The 22,008-nt window shown below is 48.2% G+C and overlaps 1 protein-coding gene across 2 annotated transcripts in view; it reads right to left on the bottom strand.

Annotated features, from left to right (window-relative positions):
* Positions 1–7,039: 7,039 nt before the first annotated feature.
* Positions 7,040–22,008, bottom strand: part of Csrp1 (cysteine and glycine rich protein 1) — a 31,687-nt gene continuing 16,718 nt past the window's right edge. For both annotated transcript variants that reach the window (XM_076941257.1, XM_034512893.2), the window contains exons 2-6: positions 19,021–19,133; positions 13,665–13,833; positions 12,337–12,466; positions 8,767–8,860; positions 7,040–8,219 (exon numbers count right to left, since the gene is read on the bottom strand). In XM_076941257.1, the coding sequence (XP_076797372.1) occupies positions 8,143–8,219; positions 8,767–8,860; positions 12,337–12,466; positions 13,665–13,833; positions 19,021–19,132 (582 nt within the window). In that variant the 5' untranslated portion in view covers position 19,133 and the 3' untranslated portion in view covers positions 7,040–8,142. The remainder of the gene's footprint in view (positions 8,220–8,766; positions 8,861–12,336; positions 12,467–13,664; positions 13,834–19,020; positions 19,134–22,008) is intronic.

The raw sequence follows: 22,008 nt of genomic DNA, 5'->3' as shown, positions 1-22,008 counted from the left end.
TAATGTTTGAATTTTAAAATTACTGTTTCAGTTGCTGGCTTGAATTTTTTTTTAACTCTTAAAAAAAAAACTTACAATGCATTTTGGTTGGTGATTAGAATTTCTAACAATTTCTAAAGTGGCCCTAAATGTCCAACTATCATTTGGATTGTGTGTGTGAAGTGGTGTGAGTAGCCCGAATGACTATAATAGCCAAATACCAGGCAGTTCTGAAATACGTTGACTATTGTCTGTGCCCTGCAGTACCAAATATTCAGCCAAGACTTAATTATTTATGCAAAATAAACAAACACACCCATCTCAAGAAAATGCAAATTTGCTCTCATATTTAATAAATTATATATATATTGGTATATATATTGGGTATATTGATATATTGGATATATTGGTATATATATATGTATATACATATACACACACATATATATAATATGAGAGCAAGTTTGTGCTCATATTTAATAAATAATATATATATTATTGGTATATTGGCATATATATGTATATACATATATAATATATAGATATATACCTATATATACACATATACATATATATATATACCAAAGAATAGTTTTAAATCAATTACTGATTTATTATCAGTGAATATTTGATTTGTACACTTTTTTTTTTTTTTTTTTGGTTTTTCAAGACAGGGTTTCTCTGCATAGTCCTGGCTGTCCTGGAACTCATTCTGTAGACCAGGCTGGCCTCAAACTCAGAAATTAGCCTGCCTCTGCCTCACAAGTGCTGGGATTAAAGGCGTGTGCCACCACTGCCCAGTGATTTGTACACATTTTAAAGTATCTATATACCTATGATTGTATAAAAATGTCTCAGGTGTGAAGGGGTCTCTAGTGGGAATAGGGTAAGAAACCCTCTTTTAAATTCATGCAACACATTTACTGCTCAGTGGGAGAGACATTCTGAAGCACGTTGTTAGGTGAGCTTGTCATCTCTGAGCCAGTTTAATGTATGGCTTACCATAGCGTGGCAACCACACAAGCCAGTAACATGGCTGGTTATTGTCACTATTAAGACTGTGTCCTGTCTCTTACCTTCTTAATCTCTTACCCTCTCTCTCTTACTCTCTCTCTCTCTTACTCTCTCTCTCTCTTACTCTCTTGTCTCTCTGTCACCCCCCCCCCCCCACATGGTCATGGCCGGTCTCTACTTCTCTACTCCTCTGATTCTCTCTCTCTCTCTCTCTCTCTCTCTCTCTCTCTCTCTCTCTCTCTCTCTGCCTCTACTACCCTCCTGGCTCCCCTCCCCATCCCCTCAATAAACTCTATTCTATACAAAAAAAGAAAAAAGAAAAAAAAAAGACTGTGTCTTGTGAATTAATGTATATGCAATATTCCTGTGAGGAACAGAATAGTAGGTTTGTTTCCACCAGCAAAACCAGATGACAGAAAAGTCTCAGCTTTATTCCAGTTTTAATGAGATCATCGTCTGTGCTCTGACGCTGATGGACACACTGTCATGTGCTGTGTGCCTTAAATACACTTTTTTTTTAAATTGAAAACACTCAAAACAGAATGATATCTTTTCACTACCTTTCTGGTCCCCAGGTCTATGACAGACAATCAATTTAGCTGGTCCTGGGTCCTACCAAACAGTTGCCTTTGCTTTTCATATGTTTGCACCCTCACTTGTATTGTGGGATTGACAAGAGGATCTATAGGCTGCCTCCCAGTTCTGATATTCTCTGTACTTGATGATGGCTTCATCTCTTTTTGGAGATCGGACTTTCACAGGAGGGTCCTAAAAGAGTCATGGGGGACAGGGGAAGGAGGGGAAAGGTCAGGGAAGAGGAGTCCGCACTGAGTCTCTCTAGATAAGAAGTTCATCACAACTTCTTCCTGCCTCTGATTTTCAGGTGTTTCACGACAAGAATTCTGAACGTTCCTGTCACTTTCATGATAGGCAAGTTTCCAGGTTCCATGATCAGGCAGAAAAAGTGGCTGCGAGGTGTCCAGTCTGAGAATAAAGTCAAGAAGAGATGAACACGTGGTTGGAGGGGCTCAGGAGAGGAAGTCAGAGCCTGTCCTGCAGCATCATGGAGGGTCCCTTGAGTCAGACTCTGGATAAGCTCTAGGGTAACAAAATCTGAGTTCTCTCCATTGGTTTGGCAAAGCAGGAGAGGTTCACAGGTTCGGGGATACACCCCCTCCATCTCAGCCAGGTGACCCCTATTGAAAAGACACCCTAAAGTAAGTTGTTTCATTAGCTTTCTGACAGTCCACTATATTCTCCTCACAGAAACATGTTTCTTAAGGCTGAACACTGCCTTGCCGGGCAGTGGTGGTGCATGCCTTTAATCCCAGCATTTGGGAGGCAGAGGCAGGTGGATTTCTGAGTTCGAGGCCAGCCTGGTCTACAGAATGAGTTCCAGGACAGCCAGAACTACACAGAGAAACCAGGATGGGCTACTCGTGCTACACTAATGAACTGTCTGATGAAACTGTTTGCCCAAGCAAAGGCTACAGTACTGCTGCCACAAGCCCCATTCAGGACACCAGGGAGGGCCCTGCTCACTGTGACACAGTAAGTACAAGTTCCATCTTATACTTGTCCTCATCCTCATTGGAAGACAAGAGAGGACACAAAGATTGACACGACAGCTCTTCAGGAGTTGCGTGTGTGCACATGTGCAAATGTATACCCACGGTTGTGTGAGGTGTGTGAGCAGGCGTGAATGTCTATGCCAAAAGTCCGCCTGGGTATCGATCTCAGGAGCCATACACCTTAGTTTTGAGACAGAGTCTTTCACTGAACCTAAGACTTTCTGGTTAGGCTAGGCTGGTTCCCTAGCAAACACCAGGTCTCTGCCTCCCCAGTACTGATATTGTAAGTAAACCTCAGATGCCTGTACTTTTGTGCAGGGATTGAACTCAGGTCTTCTTGCTTGCGCAGCGGGTAATTAACTAACTGAGCTATTTCTCCAGCCCCACTTTCTAAAGAGTTCTAAACAACCTGTAATCCCAACTGGGGAGGCTAAGGTGAAGGATTGTGAGTTTAAGGATGGCCCCAAAACAAGCCACAAGCATTCTGTGGCTAAGCTGGGCACAGTGATGCCTGCCTGCAATCTCAGCAACCCTGGAGGCTGAGGCGGGAGGATTGTGAGCCCTGGTTCAGATTGGGCAACATAGCAAAACCCTGCCTCAAGCAACCAAGCAAACAAAGAGTTCTGTACAAAAATGCTATGAGTCACTTTGATCTCAGTTTGAACACATGAGTAAGGCACGTGGCCACATCTAAGTTAAAGAGGGGAGGAAAAATAGAGCCTTGCCGTGCACTCAGAAGACTGATAGATACCTGTGAAGAGTCCTAAAAGACTAGACAAGGTGGCAGCTATGGGGTGGTGGGTGACCCCAAGATCTTGGGTACTCCTCTTTATACCTATTATAGGGGACAGTAAGTGTCTTGAACACTCTGGAGATGCTAGTCCGAGGTCAACAGAGTGCCAGTATAGAAGGGTCAGGAGCAGACACTTCAGACTAGGCACAAGGGCTTGTCCAGACATGGAAAGTGCCCACTAAGATCTTCAGTCAGGATAATCTATTTCCTGAATTTTCAAGGCCTTTGGGGCGAGTCTTCCTAAGCTCATAAACAAAGGACATCAGAGCTGGGTGTGTCCCCTGGAGCCTGGCTGCTCCGGTGTGGTCTCTGGATCCGCAACATCAGCACCACCTTCCCCTGGGAGCTTGTGAGAGACATCCGGTCTCAGGCCCCACCCAAAACTACTGAACTAGAATCTGTGTTTTACAAGATTCCCCAGGAGATGTGTATGCACATCAGAGCCTGGGAAGTACTTCCCCAGCACTAATTTAGGCCAATATTTTTATTTCACAAATGAGGCGCTGACACCCAGAGGGGAGGAGGCTGGCCCAAAGTTACACAGCTGGTTCCAATCCTGGCTTCACCACTTGCCAGAGACTTTGAGTAAGTCATTTAAAAATGCACTGACTCTCACTTTCCTCTTCTGCAATACAGGGTATCACACTCGATTCCAAGTTCTTGCGAATGCACCAGATAAGACAGCACCCAAATTAGGCTTCATAAACACTGACAGTCACTAGAGTCCTAGCTCTCTGCTCTAAGGCTACCCTTCCACCTCGCAACACAAGCCAGCTTCTCTGTAGACAGTATAGGCATGAGTCTTGGGCCAGGGGTTCTATGCAGATTCTGTTTTGCCACTGGACCTTGAACTGGTCAAATGTTCCCTGGTTCCTGGCTTTAGTTTGGCGATTCATAAATGAGTTGACTCCATCTCAAAAGGTCACTGAAGGTCTTTGATCTTTGAATAGTCTGTGGTACAGAATAAGCCAGAAATGACAAATTTGCTTCCAAACTACCCCAAAGAAGTAGACACTATTAGGGAAGACTAGTCCTGGGGGTCTATAGGTCTTTCATAGAATGGTTCTGCTTTTACACATCCAAGTACCTCAAGTGCCTAAGTACCCCCTTCTGTGTTATCCCCTCCCATTCCCCCCCCCCCCAGTTCTTGTTCTGAGGATTGAACCCATGGCTTTGCACATGCCTAAGTGCTCTACCACTGAGCTATACTGAAAACTCCTCTTTCTTCTTCAGCTAATAAAAAGGACCTTCAAGGTTTCCAGTACCTCTCTGGGGACGGGGTTAAAGAGGAGCCCACTGGAGGACAGCTGGCTTCAAAGCTTTGCAGGCTGTCAGGTGGGAGAAGTCTAGACCTGGTCTCACAACTCTGGAGAACAGAAACAGAAACTTCAAGTAAGTCCTCTCCAGTCATAACATCTGGTGGGAGACAGCTCCAAAAGTTCCTGTAGCCATTAGTTCTATGGCAAGTGAGCTGCAGGGGAGAGGTCTCCCTTGCTGCAAGGCCAGCGGCTGGTAAAGCTGGCATAGTCTCCAGGTGCTCCAGCCTGGCTGAGTATAAGCGTCATCTCAGGTAGGCACTTTTCAAATACAGTTTCTCATGCCCCATCCTAACCTGATCAGAATCTACAGGGTGGATCTGGGATCTATTTTAAAAGCACCCCTCCACACCTCCGCAGTGGTTCTCATAACAGGGGTGTGTGTTTGAAGGCAGGACCAGGGACTGAAGGAAGGGAGTTAGAATCAGCCAATGACTGGTTCCCAAGGGTCTTTGCTCTGTTTCTCAAACTACCCTCATCCTTACCAGGGCCTAAGGATGCTGGGGACTGTAGCTTCATTGGGTTTTTGCTTTTTTTCAAAGCATCTACTCTTGATTTGGGGATTTCTTAAACACCTAATAGCAAATTACACACACACACACACACACACACACACACACACACACACACACTTTTTTGTGGCAAGATTATTCTGTAGCAAGATTGGCTTTGAACTCAACTTTCTTCCTCCCTCAATCTTCAAACACATTCTCCCTCAACTCTGCAGTCTGACTCCCCATAGAAGCCACCCTTTTAGATGACCCAGACTGTGGTCTGAAGGAAGACTAAGAGAGCTAACGCTGCCTTCTATCAGAACAGGCAGCTTTCTTCCACCACACCTTAAAGGCCCAGGGCACTTGTGCAACTGGGCGTCCTTAATGCCATTCTTTTCCCTAAGGGCATCCTGGACCATGCCCAGGTCTCCCTTAAATGGAAAAAAAGTGTGTGGGGGGGGGGGGGCTCTGTCTACTTCTCTCCTTTGGGTCATTCTCGTGGTTTGGAATGCCACAGATCTGTATTAGAGCACATCTCCTTCCGGAGAGATTAGATGTCCTCACAGAAGCAAAAGGTCATCAACATCCACAGCAGAAAGGGAGTACCTAACAAAAATAAAATGAAAGAAAAAAAAGAAAAGAAAAGAAAAACAAACAAACAAACAAAAAAACCCGGAGTGGCTGCCTTTTGCCTTGACCCCACAGCGCCACCTGGTGTTTATCGGTACAGACCACGCTCGGCGCCTGCAGATCCCTGCGACTCACTCACGTTCCACTCAATTACAGCCTTCTGCTGGTACCCGAGCTTTACAGTGTGTCTGTGTGACCCCTTCTGCTACTGTGTAACTGTAAGAAGATCAATGGGGAAGAGTGAGACGGAGTACATGGGCCTGCCTGATGGTACTGTGCTGGGCCGAGACCTGCCTGCGCAGCCAGCAGAGGGCAGCCTGTCTCCATCTTTGGACCCCAAAGGCACGCATCCTGGTACTCTGTGGGTCCCGCCCAGGGTAGGAGGATCCATTTGTGCTTATGGAATGAACCATTGTCCTCTAGGCACAAACCTCCCTGAGAACTTCCTATGTGTCTTGAGCCCTGTTTGAGAGCTGTCAGCGCCACTTAGGACTGGCACTCCTGAGCTCTAGCCGTTGGGCAGGTGCTGCCTTGTGCTCTGGTGTAGGTCCCACAAGGAGCACTGCTGGCCTGACCCTCTGGCTAATACAAGCATAAAACCTATTGTTTAAATTCTACTCACTGTTTTGAAAATTTCAGTGCGGGCACATTTTCATGGACTGACACAGCCCAGCTCTGGGTACAATGGGTGTGCCTAAGATGAACAACACTACAACCCTTCAGACAAGCCTATTTTCCCAAGCCTGGTCTTCCATGGACCTGGCTGTAGGGGCCCTTAGAGAAAAGCAGACAAGCAGACAGCTGGTTCCCTCTCCCCAATATCACACACACACACACACACACACACACACACACACACACACACACACGCACTTCCAAGAAGTGAGATTTCTGGAGTTGATACAGAGAGTTCCTCCGGCTGAGTTTCTCTTTACAAGGGTCTTTCCAAAAGCTGAGTTGTGGAGCACATTGTTGGGACCTGACTGAGCCTTTCAAGAGCCAACTCCACAAAATTCCCACAGGGAATTTTGAGACAGGGGTGGAGGGCAAACAGGGCGAGGCGGTGACCTTTGGTCATTTGGTTCCCTTAGAATCAATATTATAAAGTAAACAGACCGTAGAAAGCCCGAGAGTGATTCTTTTTGGTTCATTTCTACCAGGCCTTGCTGTGATTGTTCTGGCCCAATCCAGCCCTGGCTCCAGGGTGTGGCAGGGTCTCCATAGACAGACAGGAAATCAGAGTTCAGTTCTAAATTGCTTTATTGATCAGATGATAAATCAGCTTCAACAGCCCATGCCTACAGCCCATGCAGCAAATAGCTGTACACAGCCTTGTCCCCTCAGTCCCGGGGAACATCACCGGCCCTTCCCCTTCTCCCCTCTGCTCCTGACCTTGGGGCCTCAATGGGATGGGCAAGGTAGTGAAGGTTACTAGAGAAAGGTGGGGTAAAAAGAGGAAAAATTGGGTCTGGGCTGGAGAGGAGTAAGGACTGGGGGTTCAGAGGAACCCTCAGGAGTGGCTAGAACACAGCTATACCCTGGGCTATGCTGCCACAGAAAAGGTCCATCCCAGCCATCCGACCCAAGGTTAGAACCAGAATTGACCACTCCAAGATCTGGACCACTGAAAAATGTAAATACTTGTTCAAGGTATTCATTAGGCTCTCTCTTGCCCATCAGACAGGGAACTTGATGCCTAAGGAGGTCAGACAACCCCTAGACTCGGTGTCTGTCCTCTGCCTGCCTTGTACTCCATTCCTGAATGAAAAAATACTATTTCCACATTCAAAGGCAAGAGGCCAGAGAAAGAGCTCCTTCCGATGGCCAACAATCCTATCTGCACCTCTCTGCCTCTCGTGGGGACTTCCCAGACTGGGATGCACCAAGAACTCAGCCTCCTACCCAGAGGAGACTCTCTGGGATCCAATAAACCACAACCTTGCCTAGCCCAATTCTGGTCCTGCCTCCCTGTCCCAGGTCTCCTGCTTAGCTCTATTGGTCTCCAAAGACATGAGCTCAGGTGTCCTGGCCAGTAAAGGGTGGACATTCAGCCTAGAAACAGAGGTCTGTATGGGGGAGGTGTGGGGAGAGGGACCTGGTCTCTGGAAAGGGATGACTGTCTCCTAAAGGTAATGTTTCAAATGCCAGGCAGGAGGAAGCCCTTAGTGGGGAAGGAGCTCAGGCAGACCCCTAAACCAAAAGAAGCCAGCTACCCAAGTCCAAGGCATTAGTGACGTGCAGCAGGGCTGAGCGAGGGAGAGGAGCTTGGAGGTGTCCAAGGCTTCTGGGAATGAACTGCTGACGGAAAGCTCAGTAGTAGGCAGGGCGTGCGGGAGGCGGCAGCTTCACTCTGAGTGGACCAAGGCTCCAGCTCCTTGTCCAAAGCCAAAACCTTTGGGCCCAAAGTTTTTGGCATAGCATCCTGCAGAGAGAAGAGAAGGGTAAGGATGTATCCTGACCCGAGTAGCTTCTCCTACCACTCCTTGTGCCTGGTCTCTGGAGGGCAATCTACCAGTGCCCGCCTCCCTGTCTCCACTGCACTCCTAGCCTCGGTAGTGAGGAGAACAACTTATTTTAATGAGGGAGTAAATCGTTTGCTGAAAAACACTGGACAGGTATTGAGATCCTAAGCCCCGCCCTTATCCCCTGCCCTAAGATCCTAAGCCCCGCCCTAACCCCCCTGCCCTAAGATCCTAAGCCCCGCCCTTATCCCCTGCCCTAAGATCCTAAGCCCCGCCCTTATCCCCTGCCCTAAGATCCTAAGCCCCGCCCTTATCCCCACCCTATGCTCCATCTAACTCTGGCCAAGTCTCATTCTCCTTCTCTGATTTCCCCATTGTGTCATGAAGAGGCCACTCTGGCCCTTGGATTGGAAGGCAAGGGGCTTGGTTCATTTAGCGACAGCCTAGTCGCTTGGTCTCCAGCCCCCTCCAACCTTCCGGTCTTCAGAGAGAAGCGGAGCTACCCACCTTTGCAGTAGATCTCACCATCCTTGTCCGCCAGGGTGGTCGACTCCAGGCCTTTGCCACACTTGGCACATCGGAAGCAGGACTTATGCCAGGACTAGGTAAGAAAGGAAATGGTTAACATCACTGCCAGTGACTAAGGGACTCCACCCCAGCCCACCATTTGACGCCATCATGGACAGACATTTTGCCAGTCAGTAGGGGTGACAGGGATGATTGGAGAATGTGGCCCAGATGCAGAGGGAGCAGGCCAGGCACTAAGCGCACACTAGTGATGTGCCACGATGAACGCGATGTCCTACCATGGCTCCCAGCTTAGTGGTTCCAGATGCACTACAGAAGAAGGTTACATCCCACCTGGGTAGCTGCAACCCCCCACAGGCTGCCAGGCCAGCCTTCTCCATACCATTCTGCCTGTAAAACTGGTATGGTTCTGGATTTATCTTGCCTCTGCCACATGCTATTTGAATAGCTGCCCTGATGTCCTCCCAGGAGACCTCTCTGTTCATCTTGTAGAGTGGATGTGAGGATTTCATATTAAAATGGCGGTGCACAAACACGGAACAGGCATCTATCACCGGGATTTTCCTGGAGCAGCCCAGCCTTTGAGGTTCTAGAACTTGGTGCCTCATCTCAGCTGTCAGGGAGTGGTGTGGTCTTATTTCCTTTGCTAGGCAGCTGCCAGAATTAAATAGCTTCACCAGAGTCAAGTGCTTGCATGGGGCCAGGCATGGAGGAAGCCCTGAGTCAAATCTATATGGTTTTTGAAAGGAGAATAGGTCTGTCTACAGTGTACTTAACTCAATAGGAAGCCACAGAAGGCTCTTTGTGATTCCCTAAGGCAGCATAGGGCAAAGAGAGCATCTCAAGAGAGGCAGGACTCAAGTTTGTACATGGCATTCACACACACACACAGCTACACAACAACAGAACTCAACAACCAACTCCCATTGGCAACAGTTGGACAAGGTGACGTGTACATGGAAGAGGCTGCCGGCCTTCAGCTGGGACAATAAAACAATGCCATGTAAGGCCAGTGAGTTCCTCAGCGTAACCACCAATGCCCAGGCCGGAGGGTAGGAAAAGCAGCTGGGGCCTTCAGATTTCCTGGCCACTGGACCTCACCCCTCAGCTCCTCATGTGCCCAAAAGACAGCAGCAGGGGGCCAAGATAGGGTGGACAAATCCTAATTATCCTTCAGGGCTCTGTCAAACCTCTTTGTAAAGCAGAAACCGCTACCCCAGCACTCCGGACTGGAAGAAGACGGAATTACACACAGGCCACCCAGAGTACCATCTCATACTTTCCAGACACTCCTGAAATAAGCCTCGTGTCTTTGCCCATTCACCCAACAATGAAAGGCACACTGTGTTCCTCAATGCTTCTTAAGGGGCTTCTTCTTCTCTTTTCCCGTTGAACTCAAAATGTTCTTATTCTACTTCTCAGGACAATTATTTTATTTTATTTTATTTTATTTTATTTTATTTTATTTTTTAAGACAGGGTTTCTCTCTGTAGCCTTGGCTGCCCTGGAGCTTACTCTGTAGACCAGGCTGGCCTCAAACTCACAGAGGCCAGCTCCTGAGTGCCGAGATTAAAGGTGTTTGCTGCCACCACTGCCCGACCTCAGTGCAATCTCTACCCTATGCCATGGAAACAGGGATTCCTGGGTATTTCTTTAATAATTTCCTGTCTTCATAGGCAAAGGGAAAAGATGACTTCTGATATTACTTTTTCTTTCCTTTTTTCCTCCTTTTGGGGGTTCAGTCTGAGATCACAGGCATGTGTGGCCATGATATTTAAGGCACAACAATGCCCACTACACATGTATTTCCTCATACACTCTTAAAAACATTTTGTATGTCAGAGGTGGTCATGGCTTCACTTCATCATGGCTCCACTCCTTGGCCTACATTATGCATGACTGATGCTCAGGAAAGCTGCCCACGAGTAAAGGGCAAAATCAAAATTCAAGCAGATTACATAGGGCCGAGGCGGTTCATCACCACGGCGGGCTTAACAACCCTGTTCTTTCTTTGCAAGTATAGAAATGTTTTCAAAGGGGTTAAGTGACCCACAGTAAAGTCAACAGTAGTAAGAGACAGGGCTTCAGAATCAGGCAAGCCTGGCTGGGCTCCTGGCTGGCTTCCTAGCTAGAAGATATGGGCAGATTATTCATCCCTTGGTTTGTGTGATGTGGAGAATCTCAGCAGCAATGAAGAGGTTACAGTCTGGGCATGGCCACGAGTTCCACGCACCATGGGTCCACTGGCTCCCTGTCTGAGTATGGCCTAATCACTCATTCAGCCTAGGCCTCGGCTGAGGATCCAGACGTCCTCACTGCTTGAGGGTATGAGTTCTGTGATCTGCTGACTCTTAGTCTAAGACTGCAAAGGCCCAGGGCTCTCCTGCTCTTTCCCACCAAAGAACACCAAGGAAATGATCACTGAGCTGTTTGGACAGTTGGTTGTCCAGGGTGATTCTCCTTGAGCACTGTGGACTGGGAGCTGGAAGCTACTATCGGAATAGCACAGGGACAGGGCAGGCAAAGGAATGAAAAAAAAATGTGGAAAAACCTTCCAGCAGGCTGACAGACCTTAACCAAGAAAACCTCTGTCCTCAGGGTTATAGGAGTGCATTTCTGGCAGAATACACCCATGAAACAAAATATATATTTCGTGATGGTTTATAATTGTATTTTGTGATTCTAAAAGGTATTTCTGGAACTAAAACACCTAAAATCTGATTAAAGCTGTGAATCTTCATCCTAGAAAGGAGGAAACCCTCTTAGTTGTATTTACTTATATTTTATGTACATGAGTACGCTGTAGCTGTCTTCAGACACACCAGAAGAGGGCATCGGATCCCATTATAGATGGTTGTGAGCCACCATGTGGTTGCTGGGAATTGAACTCAGGACCTCTGGAACAGCAGTCAGTGATCTTAACCACTGAGCCATCTCTCCAGCCTGAGAAGCCCTCTTCAGAAAACCTAGCCATTAGCATTGGTGATACACACCTTTAATACCAGCACTTGGCAGAGGTAGATAGATCTCTGTGAGTTTGAGGCCAGCCTGGTTCTAGGACAACCAGGGACTCACAGAGAAAGCCTGTCTCAGAGAGAGAGAGAGAGAGAGAGAGAGAGAGAGAGAGAGAGAGAGAGAGACAGAGAAAGAGAAAGACAGAGAGAGACAGAGAGACAGAGACAGAGAGAGACAGACAGACAGAGACAGACAGACAGACATACACAGAGACACACACACACAGAGAGACAGAGAGAACCCAGCCATAAAATCTTAGGAGCTGGGCCCTTCAATACCCATCTACATCCTCAGCCTTAGCAATGCCCTACAAAGTGACCAGAGACAGTCTTTGGCACTGGGGATGGTACAGTTCGTGGCTTAGGTGAGTTCTCTAAGATCCGGGACAGACCACTGGATCTCTGGAAGGAGGCAAAGTGCAGGGCTCAGGCTGCTGCCTGGAGTGGGTCTAGAGTCATCCATCACACAGCTCTGTAATCCATGTTTCGGAAACTCACCTCCCTCTTCCCTCCCTCATGCCCAGCAGCGCCTTACCTTGCCAGCACCAATCACCTTCTCCGCAGCATAGACCGCCTGGCTACATCGGGGACAGCGCTCAGAGCCGCCGATCTTCTGGGCAAACTTGGATGCGTTGGGGTTGGTGGTGGGCCTGTGTCCGGGGGCTCTACACACAGAAGTGCATGTGGCAAGTTGACTAAGTGCAGGGGTGGAACCCTTTCCATCAGAGCTAAGGCCACCATGGCCTCTGAGATCCCAAGAGTTTGGCAACACAGCACAGTCTCCTGGTCACCTCATTAAAGCCCCCAGAATCATTTGGCACATCGTTTGCCAAGACCCCTCCCCTGCCCTCACTTCTGTAGACCATCTATCATTAGATTCTTTGCAGGAGAAATATGCTGACAGAGCATTCCTGTGAGGACAATGACCTTGGCTGAAATCCGGTGAGTCTTCATCATTCCATTCACTTCCCCATTGCCGAGGGGCTGACAGCCACCGTTTCCCAGCAGCTCAGAGGCAAGAGATGACAGTGACACCCTGAGGCATGGCCCAGGAAAGGAACCTACTTCCTCTGAGCAGGGGTGAAGGGTAGCGGGCTGACGCTCCTCTGAATTTTCAATTATAAAATGAAGAAATTGGACTGTAACTCTTAGAGCCCCTTCTAGCCCTGAGCTTGTAAAAATCTAGGCTGAGTTTTCACAGCAGACACTTGGTCCTCAGCTGTCCCGGCAGCCCCACACAGAGACCTACTCTGTGGCTTCCTTTCATGAATTCTTATTTTATTTGTTCATTTTTTAATTTGCTTTTGAGATCTCTCTCTCTTTCTGCATGTGTGTGCGCGCACATGTTCATGTGTATGTTCAAGTAAGGTGAACACGCATGTGTGAGCTCATACACGTAGAGACCAGAGGTCAACATTGGGTGTCCTCTTAACTCCTCTCCACCTTATTTTTTGAGACAGGTCTCTTCCAGCTAGCTACCAAGCCCCAGGTATCCTCCTGTCTTCTCAACACTGGGACTGTAAGTGCACATTGCCAGTACCCAGCTTTTACATTGGGTGCTTGGGATTAAACTCGGGTCCTCATGTTTATGTGGCAAGGACTTTACCAAGTGAGCCTTTTCCCCAGCCTGGTTTGGGATTTTATTTAAACATAGTCTGTATTTGTAGCTTAAGTTGACCTTGAGCTCAAGGTCTTCCAGGTTCAGCCTCCCTAGAATGGCAGGCATGGGCCACCATGTATAGCTCTCCCTTTAAATCAGTGGCTTCCCAGACCTTCCACTGTTTAACCAAAGGTGTTTCACTGGCATCCATTTCAAGAACAGGGTGAGAACCCAAGTAAAGGGAGAGAGGATCTTGTACTCACTCCTCATGCTTGATGCCCAGAGACTCCCCTTTGTCTGTGCTCAGCGTGCCTGCGCCCTGCCCGTAGCCGTAGCCTTTTGGCCCATACTTCTTGCCATAACATGACTTGCAATAGATCTCTTCTCCATGCACTGCCACAGTAGTGCTGTCCAGATTCTTCTTGCAGACCACTGGGGAGGAGACAGGGAATGGTAAGATGCAGCTGGGGGCCTCCCAGGACTGACTCATACAGAAAAAGAGACCAGCAGGGTGGCCAATGGGCTGGCTTCCAGGAATATCTGACTCTAGGTGGTCAAGGCCTGGCCTCCAGGAATCTGGGGGTGTTTTCCTCAAACCTCTGTACTCTGGTACCTATCCAAGTCTCAGTGCGCCCCAAAGTTCAGAAGCCACAGCCTAGGCGGATCTGAGCCACAGAATACCAGATGGAGTTTTTCATTCTGCCTTTAATAGAGAGACCATGTGTCCCAATAGGAGAGGAAACAGAAGGGCAGAAAGAAGCACATGGTTTTCCTGCCTCTGTCAGTGGCATAGAAAGACCACATCTGGGGGTGTTATTACAGCAGGGACGGGAATGCAGGCGAAGTGATACACCCCCAAAAGAAATGGAACATGTATAAGATGCCCAACACGGTGGGTTTTGAAATGAGATGCAAGTCATGGTCATCAGAACTCAATTTGTAGTTTCTAGTCTCAGAAGTCACTGAACCACAAGGAAAAGAAGGGCTGGACACAATGGAAGAATGTTCTGAGTCACAGTATAGGTGAGGCAGGGATAGAGTGAGCTAGAAAACCTCCAAGCCCTGTACACGTTCCTGTTAGTCCCACAATGAGCTGTGCCAGATATCCAACATACAAGGGCTGTGGAGAGTCTGCAATCAGACCCCGGCTCTCCATGCCATCTAGGTGGCTGGGACAAACTACTTTCCCTTTCCAGGCTCCGTGTCCTTATTTATGAGTGTGGGTAATCTCATCTGCCCTAAAAGGTCGTTAGGAAAATCAAGTGAGATCTCAGACGTGGCACGCCTAACTCAATACCCTACGCACAAAAGGTTCACAATAAGTGTCAGCTACTCACACTAGCATTATATACTGGTGGTACCATGGGAAGGAGCATTTGCTTCCATTCTGCCTCCTTCTCCTCCCAGGAGACTCCACTTAATATCCCCTAAATACTGGTGTTGGTCTGCCCAACTGAACAGCATGGGAGAACGCCTCCCTTGAAGTGGGAAGTCTACAGGCAGCAAGCGAGGGGCTGAGTTGCCTTACAAGTTACCATTCTTTGCCTTGAAAGGACCAGGCCTCCCCAGTTCTCTATGGGCCCTAGGTCGGGGACTTCAGGCTAAATAAGGACCCTCTTATCCAGGACTTGAGATCTCTACCTCATTCCAGTACTCTCAGCCACCCAAATATGGACCCTCCCACCACCTCCCCTGGGGCTTGGCTCCAGGAACTTTAAGGCAAGGCAGAGAACAACAGGCCAAGGCTCCAACATTCCCTTCTAGGGAGGGAAGTCAGGAACTAGCCCAGGCGGGAACTGTTTTCCTTAGACCTACTTTAAATCAGGAATTCCAAAATCGAAGGGAAGGCAGAAAACAGAGATAGCAGTGCTTAAGGAGGAAGAGGCCTTTTTTGGCTGGTCAGGACCTTTTTGAGGATCCTGACACTGGAGACACCACCCATCAGGGCCTACAAGCCCGTGTCTGTTGATCCCTCCCCCCCCCCCCCCCGCCACCCCTCCGCCCTAACCCTCTCCCCCACAGCCACCCCATACTGGTCAAGACCACCTGATCCTTTCTGCATTACCTTGGTTTTCTCAGAGGTACAGACCCGCCCACTATAACCCCACCATAGCCTCCTCCCCCTCCACCCAAGTAATGATAGCGGGGGTTCACTTGTGGGTCCCCCAAAAATCTTGGCCAAGGGAAATTTTGAATATATCCTTCCTTCAGAGAAGACTTGAATTCTACCAAATCAGGTTAAGCAGAACGGAAACAAAACTGAAACCCTAGGTTAGTAAAGCACATTGTTTGGAAACCGTTTCCAGATGCTACCTGGCTCCGTGCTTTTGGAAATATGGAAAAGAGGCACCCACTCACCACACCCAAAGATGGAGAATGACCACCTCTGGAAAGAAAACCAAAACCCACAAAAACTGCTCAGGGTCACGGAGTCTTTCAGAAGCAAGACCAGGCCAGATCCTAGCTCTGATTTCCAGTCCTGGTTTTCTGCCAGGCTGTGGCTCTTCCAAGAAGTGGAAAGTAAGAACTGACCTTAAGCCTTAGCTGAGGGTCAGAGTGTGTCTGGGGCTTCTCCAGGCCTCTCCTGTGCTCACAGAGTCTGGGGAACAGCTTAGAGCCCACCGCAGACTTTAGTTCCACTGGCCACCAGCACAGGGTTAAGACAGACAGACCTTTCTTATCCACAGAAATGGTTGCTCAGCCCAGCTCATGCCAAGAAGGACCAGGTTGCAACTCAGGATTAGACACACCACCTCAGGGAAGGCTCCTATAGGCCTGAACTCAAGCTGCATCTATCACCCACTTGTTGTCTAGGGGGAAGAGGCTTCTTTCTCTACTGCATTGAAGTGGGCAGAGTGGAAGTGAGGGCAGGCTTACTGTAGGCTTCTCACCTCAGGCCAAACCCAGGAAGACCTGGTCTCTCTTATCTTTCCTATCGCATCATCTTGGCTTCCTCATACCTATCCTAAACCTCCAGGAAAAAAAAAAAAAAAAGTATATACAGGGTGACAAACTGAGTTGAATCTATGACCAAGGTTTAAAACTAATAGACCTTCTTTTAAGGACCTATTCTAGGCTAACAAATGACCTGGACTGCCACCCAGGCCAGAACCTGATGGCCTTTCCCTTCCTGAGGAGAAATAGCCCTTTGATTCTATGGGTTACCATGAACTTAAGGCAGACATATCAACCAGTTGACTGGAAGGGAGAGTGATGCTCCTCCCAGTCCCAACCAAGTCTCAGGTGAGATCCCATCATGCACTGGGGTACTAGGGATAAGACAGTGGGGATAACATCCCAGCATGCCTAGAGCACAGGACTCCTGGTCAGCTCAGAGCTCTGGCCCCTAGACTCTGCACAGGTCCAAGTCACCACAGACACACACACAACCATCCCCTAGAACAGTGGTTCTAAGCCTTCCTAATGATACGACCCCCCTTTAATACAGCTCCTCATGTTGTGGTGACCCCCAACCATAAAATTATTTTCATTGCTACTTCATAGCTGTAATTTTACTAATGGTTATGAATCATCATGTAAATATGTGTTTTCTAAAGGTCTTAGGTGACCCCTGTGAAAGGTTTGTTGGACATTCCCACCCTCCCCACCCCCCCATACCACTATCTCCCACCTCTCCACCCCCCATACCTCCATCTCTCACGCCCTCCAACCCCCTTCCCCACTCCCACCCCCATCAAAGGTCTGCGGCCCTAAAGAAACAGCTGCATGGCAGCCTCTCCTCAACCTGGTTTTCTGCAATTGCTTCTAATCCCGAACACCTCCTCACACCCTGCCCCAGGCCCTGTTCCTTCCTTTCTGGGCCACCCCCTGAATTCCTGACCTCCATCCACGCCTGACCAGAAGCTAGGCCTTCACATTAGAACTTCAGCAGGAGCTTTGGAGACAGCTGGTCGCTTTTAGTCAGTGATTAGGAAACATTTGAGAGGAGCCTTTCAGACCCAGAAGTCCAGACCCCTCTTCCCAACTGGCACCAAGCTGTCTCTTATTCCCTCTGGGGGCAGGGTGGGTGGGGATAAAAGCTTGAAAGGCCCCTGCATGATGAACTGCTGAGGACCTGCTGCTGCTGTCTGGGCCTCCTTGGCAGGCTGGAAGCCAGCAGAACTCCACAAATGTTTGTCATCTCCTCATTTATCACGTGAACCCTGGGACTGGCCTGCCAGGCCTGCTGAGAGTGAGAACCCCCACCCCCACCCCCACCCCACCCCCGCCCCGTGCTGGGTGGCATCTGGCTGGTCTGCTCATCGACAGGTAGAGAGAGATGTGACTGTCAGGTGAATACACACACGTGTGCTCTCTGGACCCCACTCCAGATCAGACCACGGGGAATGGGGGAATGAGCTCCTGGTCTCTATGATCCTGAGTCTCAGATGGGCTGGGGCTTCAGCTCCCGTGAGCTCTCCTGAGCTCCTTCTTGTTGTGTCACCCTTATCTATGAGTGTATGTGTTGATGAGTTTGTGTATCTACTGAACATTCACACTACTTTGTGCTTCTTTTGTTTTACAAACTCTTTTCATCTCAATTCTCACAGTAATCCTAGGCAGTATTGAACTTGTCCATCACCACACAAACAATAGTAAATTATAATCCCAGCCCTGATTGGACTGGCTCTAAAGACTTGAGGCATAACCAAGGCATCCTGCCGCCTTGCCTGCTGTCAGGCCTACCTTCCAGAAAACAACTGCTAGGCCAGACTTCTGCTCTGGCTACAAAGAACAAATCATTTAAGAATTGAGATTTAAGAATTGAGGATGGGGGCTGGAGAGATGGCTCAGCGGTTAAGAGCAGTCAGTGCTCTTCCAGAGGTCCTGAGTTCAATTCCCAGCAACCACATGGTGGCTCACAACCATCTGTAATGGGATCCAATGCCCTCTTCTGGTTGGGGTGTGTGAAGACAGCAACAGTGTACTCCGTACATTAAATGAATAAATAAATCTTTTTTTAAAATTTTATTTATTTATATGCATACACTGTAGCTGTTCTTGGGTTAAGCCAACCTCGCTCAGTTGCTCTGTGGCCTCTGCATGGTTTTCTATACCATCGAGGTGCTAGAGTGGTCACACTGATCATTGGGAGCAGAGAGCAATGGACCTGGAATTCCTCCTACTCTCCATAACGGGTGAGTGGGATGAGAACCTTGCTGCTCCCTCCTCGTGCCCCATACAAGAGGCTGAGTGAAAAATGTAATCTTCCTCTTCTCTGACCTTCACCAGGGTCAAAGTCTCTTACCTAGCCAGGCGGTAACTGGAAGACTGGTGAGACTTTGCATGGAAAGCATCTCTCTCAGAAATGATAGAGTGGCCAGAACAAAGGGAGAGTGGAAAGTTTTCCTGGGTGAGCCTTTCCAGCTTGGCTCCCAGCCCTGCCCCCACCCCCACCCCAACACACACCCCAGCCACCCCCCACCAACTCTGGACAGCTTCTGAAGGGAACAAAGAGGCCCTTAAGTGTTTCCCTCCCCAGCTGTGCTTCGGCCAAATGTCAAGCTGTTTACATCCCCAGGGACCAGTTCCCTGGGGTGTCGACAGGCCAGGCCAAACTTGTGGGGGCAGGCCTGTCCAGGTCCCCTGGCAGCCACAGCAGGCCTGGGCGGTACTCACTGCACAGGAAGCAGGATTTATGGAAACTGTTGCCCTCGCACTGGACCTCTTCGGCAAAGTAGACTGTCTTCTGGCACACCCCACATTTCTTGCCTCCTCCCCAATTTGGCATTCTGGGGAAAAAAAAAACATACACAAAATTGAGAATGGGGTTCATACACAGGGAGATGAAAATGCACACTGCCCACAGCAGGGAGGCTTAAGAGCATTCTCCAACTACTGCTGGCAAGACGTGTGTGTGTGTGTGTGTGTGTGTGTGTGTGTGTGTGTGTGTGTTCATGTGCATGTGTATGTGTGTGCATGTGTGTATATATGTGTATACTGTGTGTGCATACATGTGTATATGTGTGTGTGCCTGCATGTATGTTTGTGTGTATATGTGTGTGTGCACATGTGTGTGTATGTGTGTGTGCATGCGTGTTTATGTGTGTATATGAGGGTGTCCTCCCTCTCCTACTTCATCCTATTTGCTGGGGAGCTACTGTGGATTGGTCCTATGTTTCACACCCTATATGAAAAGATCGTAAGTAAGATACAAGGTCTACAAACAGTATCCAGGTGCAGTGTGAGTGAGCTAGCTGGGCCGGGCATCAGTCACCACATGTATTCACGTATGCATCACAGAGAATGGCTCCGCAGGGGCAGACCAACCAGGGTCTGTCAATCTTAAAGCAGTGCCAAGTTCACAAGTAGGCAAAACTCAGATTGCCAATGGATGGACATATGGGTGGAAGGAACGTAACCCAGAAGACATGAGGGAAGGACCATCACAATCCACTGGCTCTCACAGAGAAAGGGATTGGGTAAGGTCGGATCTGCTGGAAGAGTGCCAAAGCACAAATGTGGAATGAATTTATAGTCCCAGCTAGCACAAAATCCAGGTATTTTATTTACAATCCGTAAGCCTAGATAGATGGGCAGGTTTGGAGCTATACTAACTTATTCCCCAGCTATAAAAATCCCTTGTTAGTTGCTGTTTCTTCTGGCCATGTGCTCATGGTCCATCTCCTCTCATGGTGGCCTCTTCTGCCTCTGCCCTTTATTGCTTGACCCACAGGAGCTCCTCTATAATAGCTATTCTTTGAACCAAACGCACAGGCATGTATATATCTTATATATGCATATTATATATATATATTCATATATATATATATATATATATATATATATATATATATATGAATAATGCTAAAACTTAAAAGGCTCAGACACATCTGAGACCAGTCAGAGCTACGTAATGAACCAAAAACTAGGGCTGGAGAGATGGCTCAGCAGTTAAGAGCACTGACTGCTCTTCCAGAGGTCCTGAGTTCAATTCCCAGCAACCACATGGTGGCTCACAATCATCTGCAATGGGATCCAATGCCCTCTTCTGGTGTGTCTGAAGACAGTAACAGTGTACTCACATATATAAAAAACAAATAAATTTTTTTTTTTTTTTTTTTTTTGGTTTTTCGAGACAGGGTTTCTCTGTGTAGTCCTGGCTGTCCTGGAACTCACTCTGTAGACCAGGCTGGCCTCGAACTCAGAAATTCGCCTGCCTCTGCCTCCCAAGTGCTGGGATTAAAGGCATGCGCCACCACTGCCCGGCAAAAACAAATAATTCTAAAAAAAAAAAAAAAAAAAAAACAAGCCAAATATGGTAGAAGAGCCTATACCACCTCACTCACTCCTACCCTTCCACCCCCGCCCCCGTGCCCCTACCACACTCTGAAGATGGGGGTCAGGAAGATCATAAATACAAGGTCATCTTCACCTACAGGGTGAGTTTCAAAAGACAGTGTCTCAACAAAAGATAATAAAATTGAACAAAAAGGTTTAAAAAAAACCACAAAAGGTGGGCACACAGGGCATCGTTCTCAAGCACTACAAAGTAAGATCTGGGAGCACCCCTGACTCACTAGGCCTGCCTGCCCAGGGCTGAGAGTAAAGAAAGGCACTGGCCCAGCCCAGGACTCTCCCTTTAATACTCCAAGTGATACCAAGCAGGTAGGTTGGGCTAACTTGGAAATAAATGCTCTAGGTATTGGTTCAGAGCTGTGGTCCGGATGCCAGACAGTTCAGTCTGGTTTTGATCCTGCCTCTCACTCGCAGTGTGACCCCAGACAAGGGACTTGGACTTTCCAGACCTTCATTTCTGCATCTCAAAAATGGGGCTGAAAATAAGAGTTCTTCATAGATTATATCTGGGGACTAGAGGAAGTACAGATATCAGAGGTCTGGCACATAGTAAGTATTCCACAATTATAAAACACAAGCCAGCAACTGTAAGACAGACAGCTGATCTCACGTGCCAGTGACACAGGGACTAGGAGGACGTGGGATGTCCTTAAGTGGATGACCTGCTTCTTTCTTGTCCCTTAACAAAGAAAGTGCTGAAGAACCCTCTGAGCTCTTCTGACATAAGCCTATGAAAGGCAGATATGCTCTTAAAGGCTCAATTAATGGAGGACATAAGATAAGTGTGAAGGGGGACAGTGAGTAGACACAGGGTGCTAGGAAGGAAAAGAATGGGAGATGCAGGAGTTTGTTGTTCAAGAGCCAAAGGAGTCTAATAAGAAAGCACCCCTGTGTCGTGGAGTCCCCATGTTCTGCACAGCACCAACACACAGGTATATGAATGGGTGTCTGGAGGGCAGTGGGGGGAATGAGTGGCTTTAAAAGCTCAGATGAGTCCAGGCCAAATGTATCTCTGCGGCACCTGGGACCTAGAAGTGGGACCCAGTAAACATGTGCAGGCTGAGAAGCCAGCCTAAGTGCAGGTGATGCCGGCTCCCTGGTTAAAGAGACCAAACACCACGTTGAAAGGCATAAAATGTTGGAGCACAAGAGAAATGTGTTCACCCCCTCATCCTGAAAGCTGGGGTTCCGTCTAGTCCCAGTCTCCTTCATTCTTCCCTATCTATCGCCACCTCCATGCAGAATCCCATATATCTGCAGCCCTGCTTTTCTTCTTAGTCTAACCCCAGCTAATTTCTGATGAGCTTC

The sequence above is a fragment of the Arvicanthis niloticus genome, chromosome 10 (genome assembly GCF_011762505.2).
Source record: "Arvicanthis niloticus isolate mArvNil1 chromosome 10, mArvNil1.pat.X, whole genome shotgun sequence".
Taxonomy (NCBI): domain Eukaryota; kingdom Metazoa; phylum Chordata; class Mammalia; order Rodentia; family Muridae; genus Arvicanthis; species Arvicanthis niloticus.
This window is presented reverse-complemented; position numbering and strand designations above follow the sequence as displayed.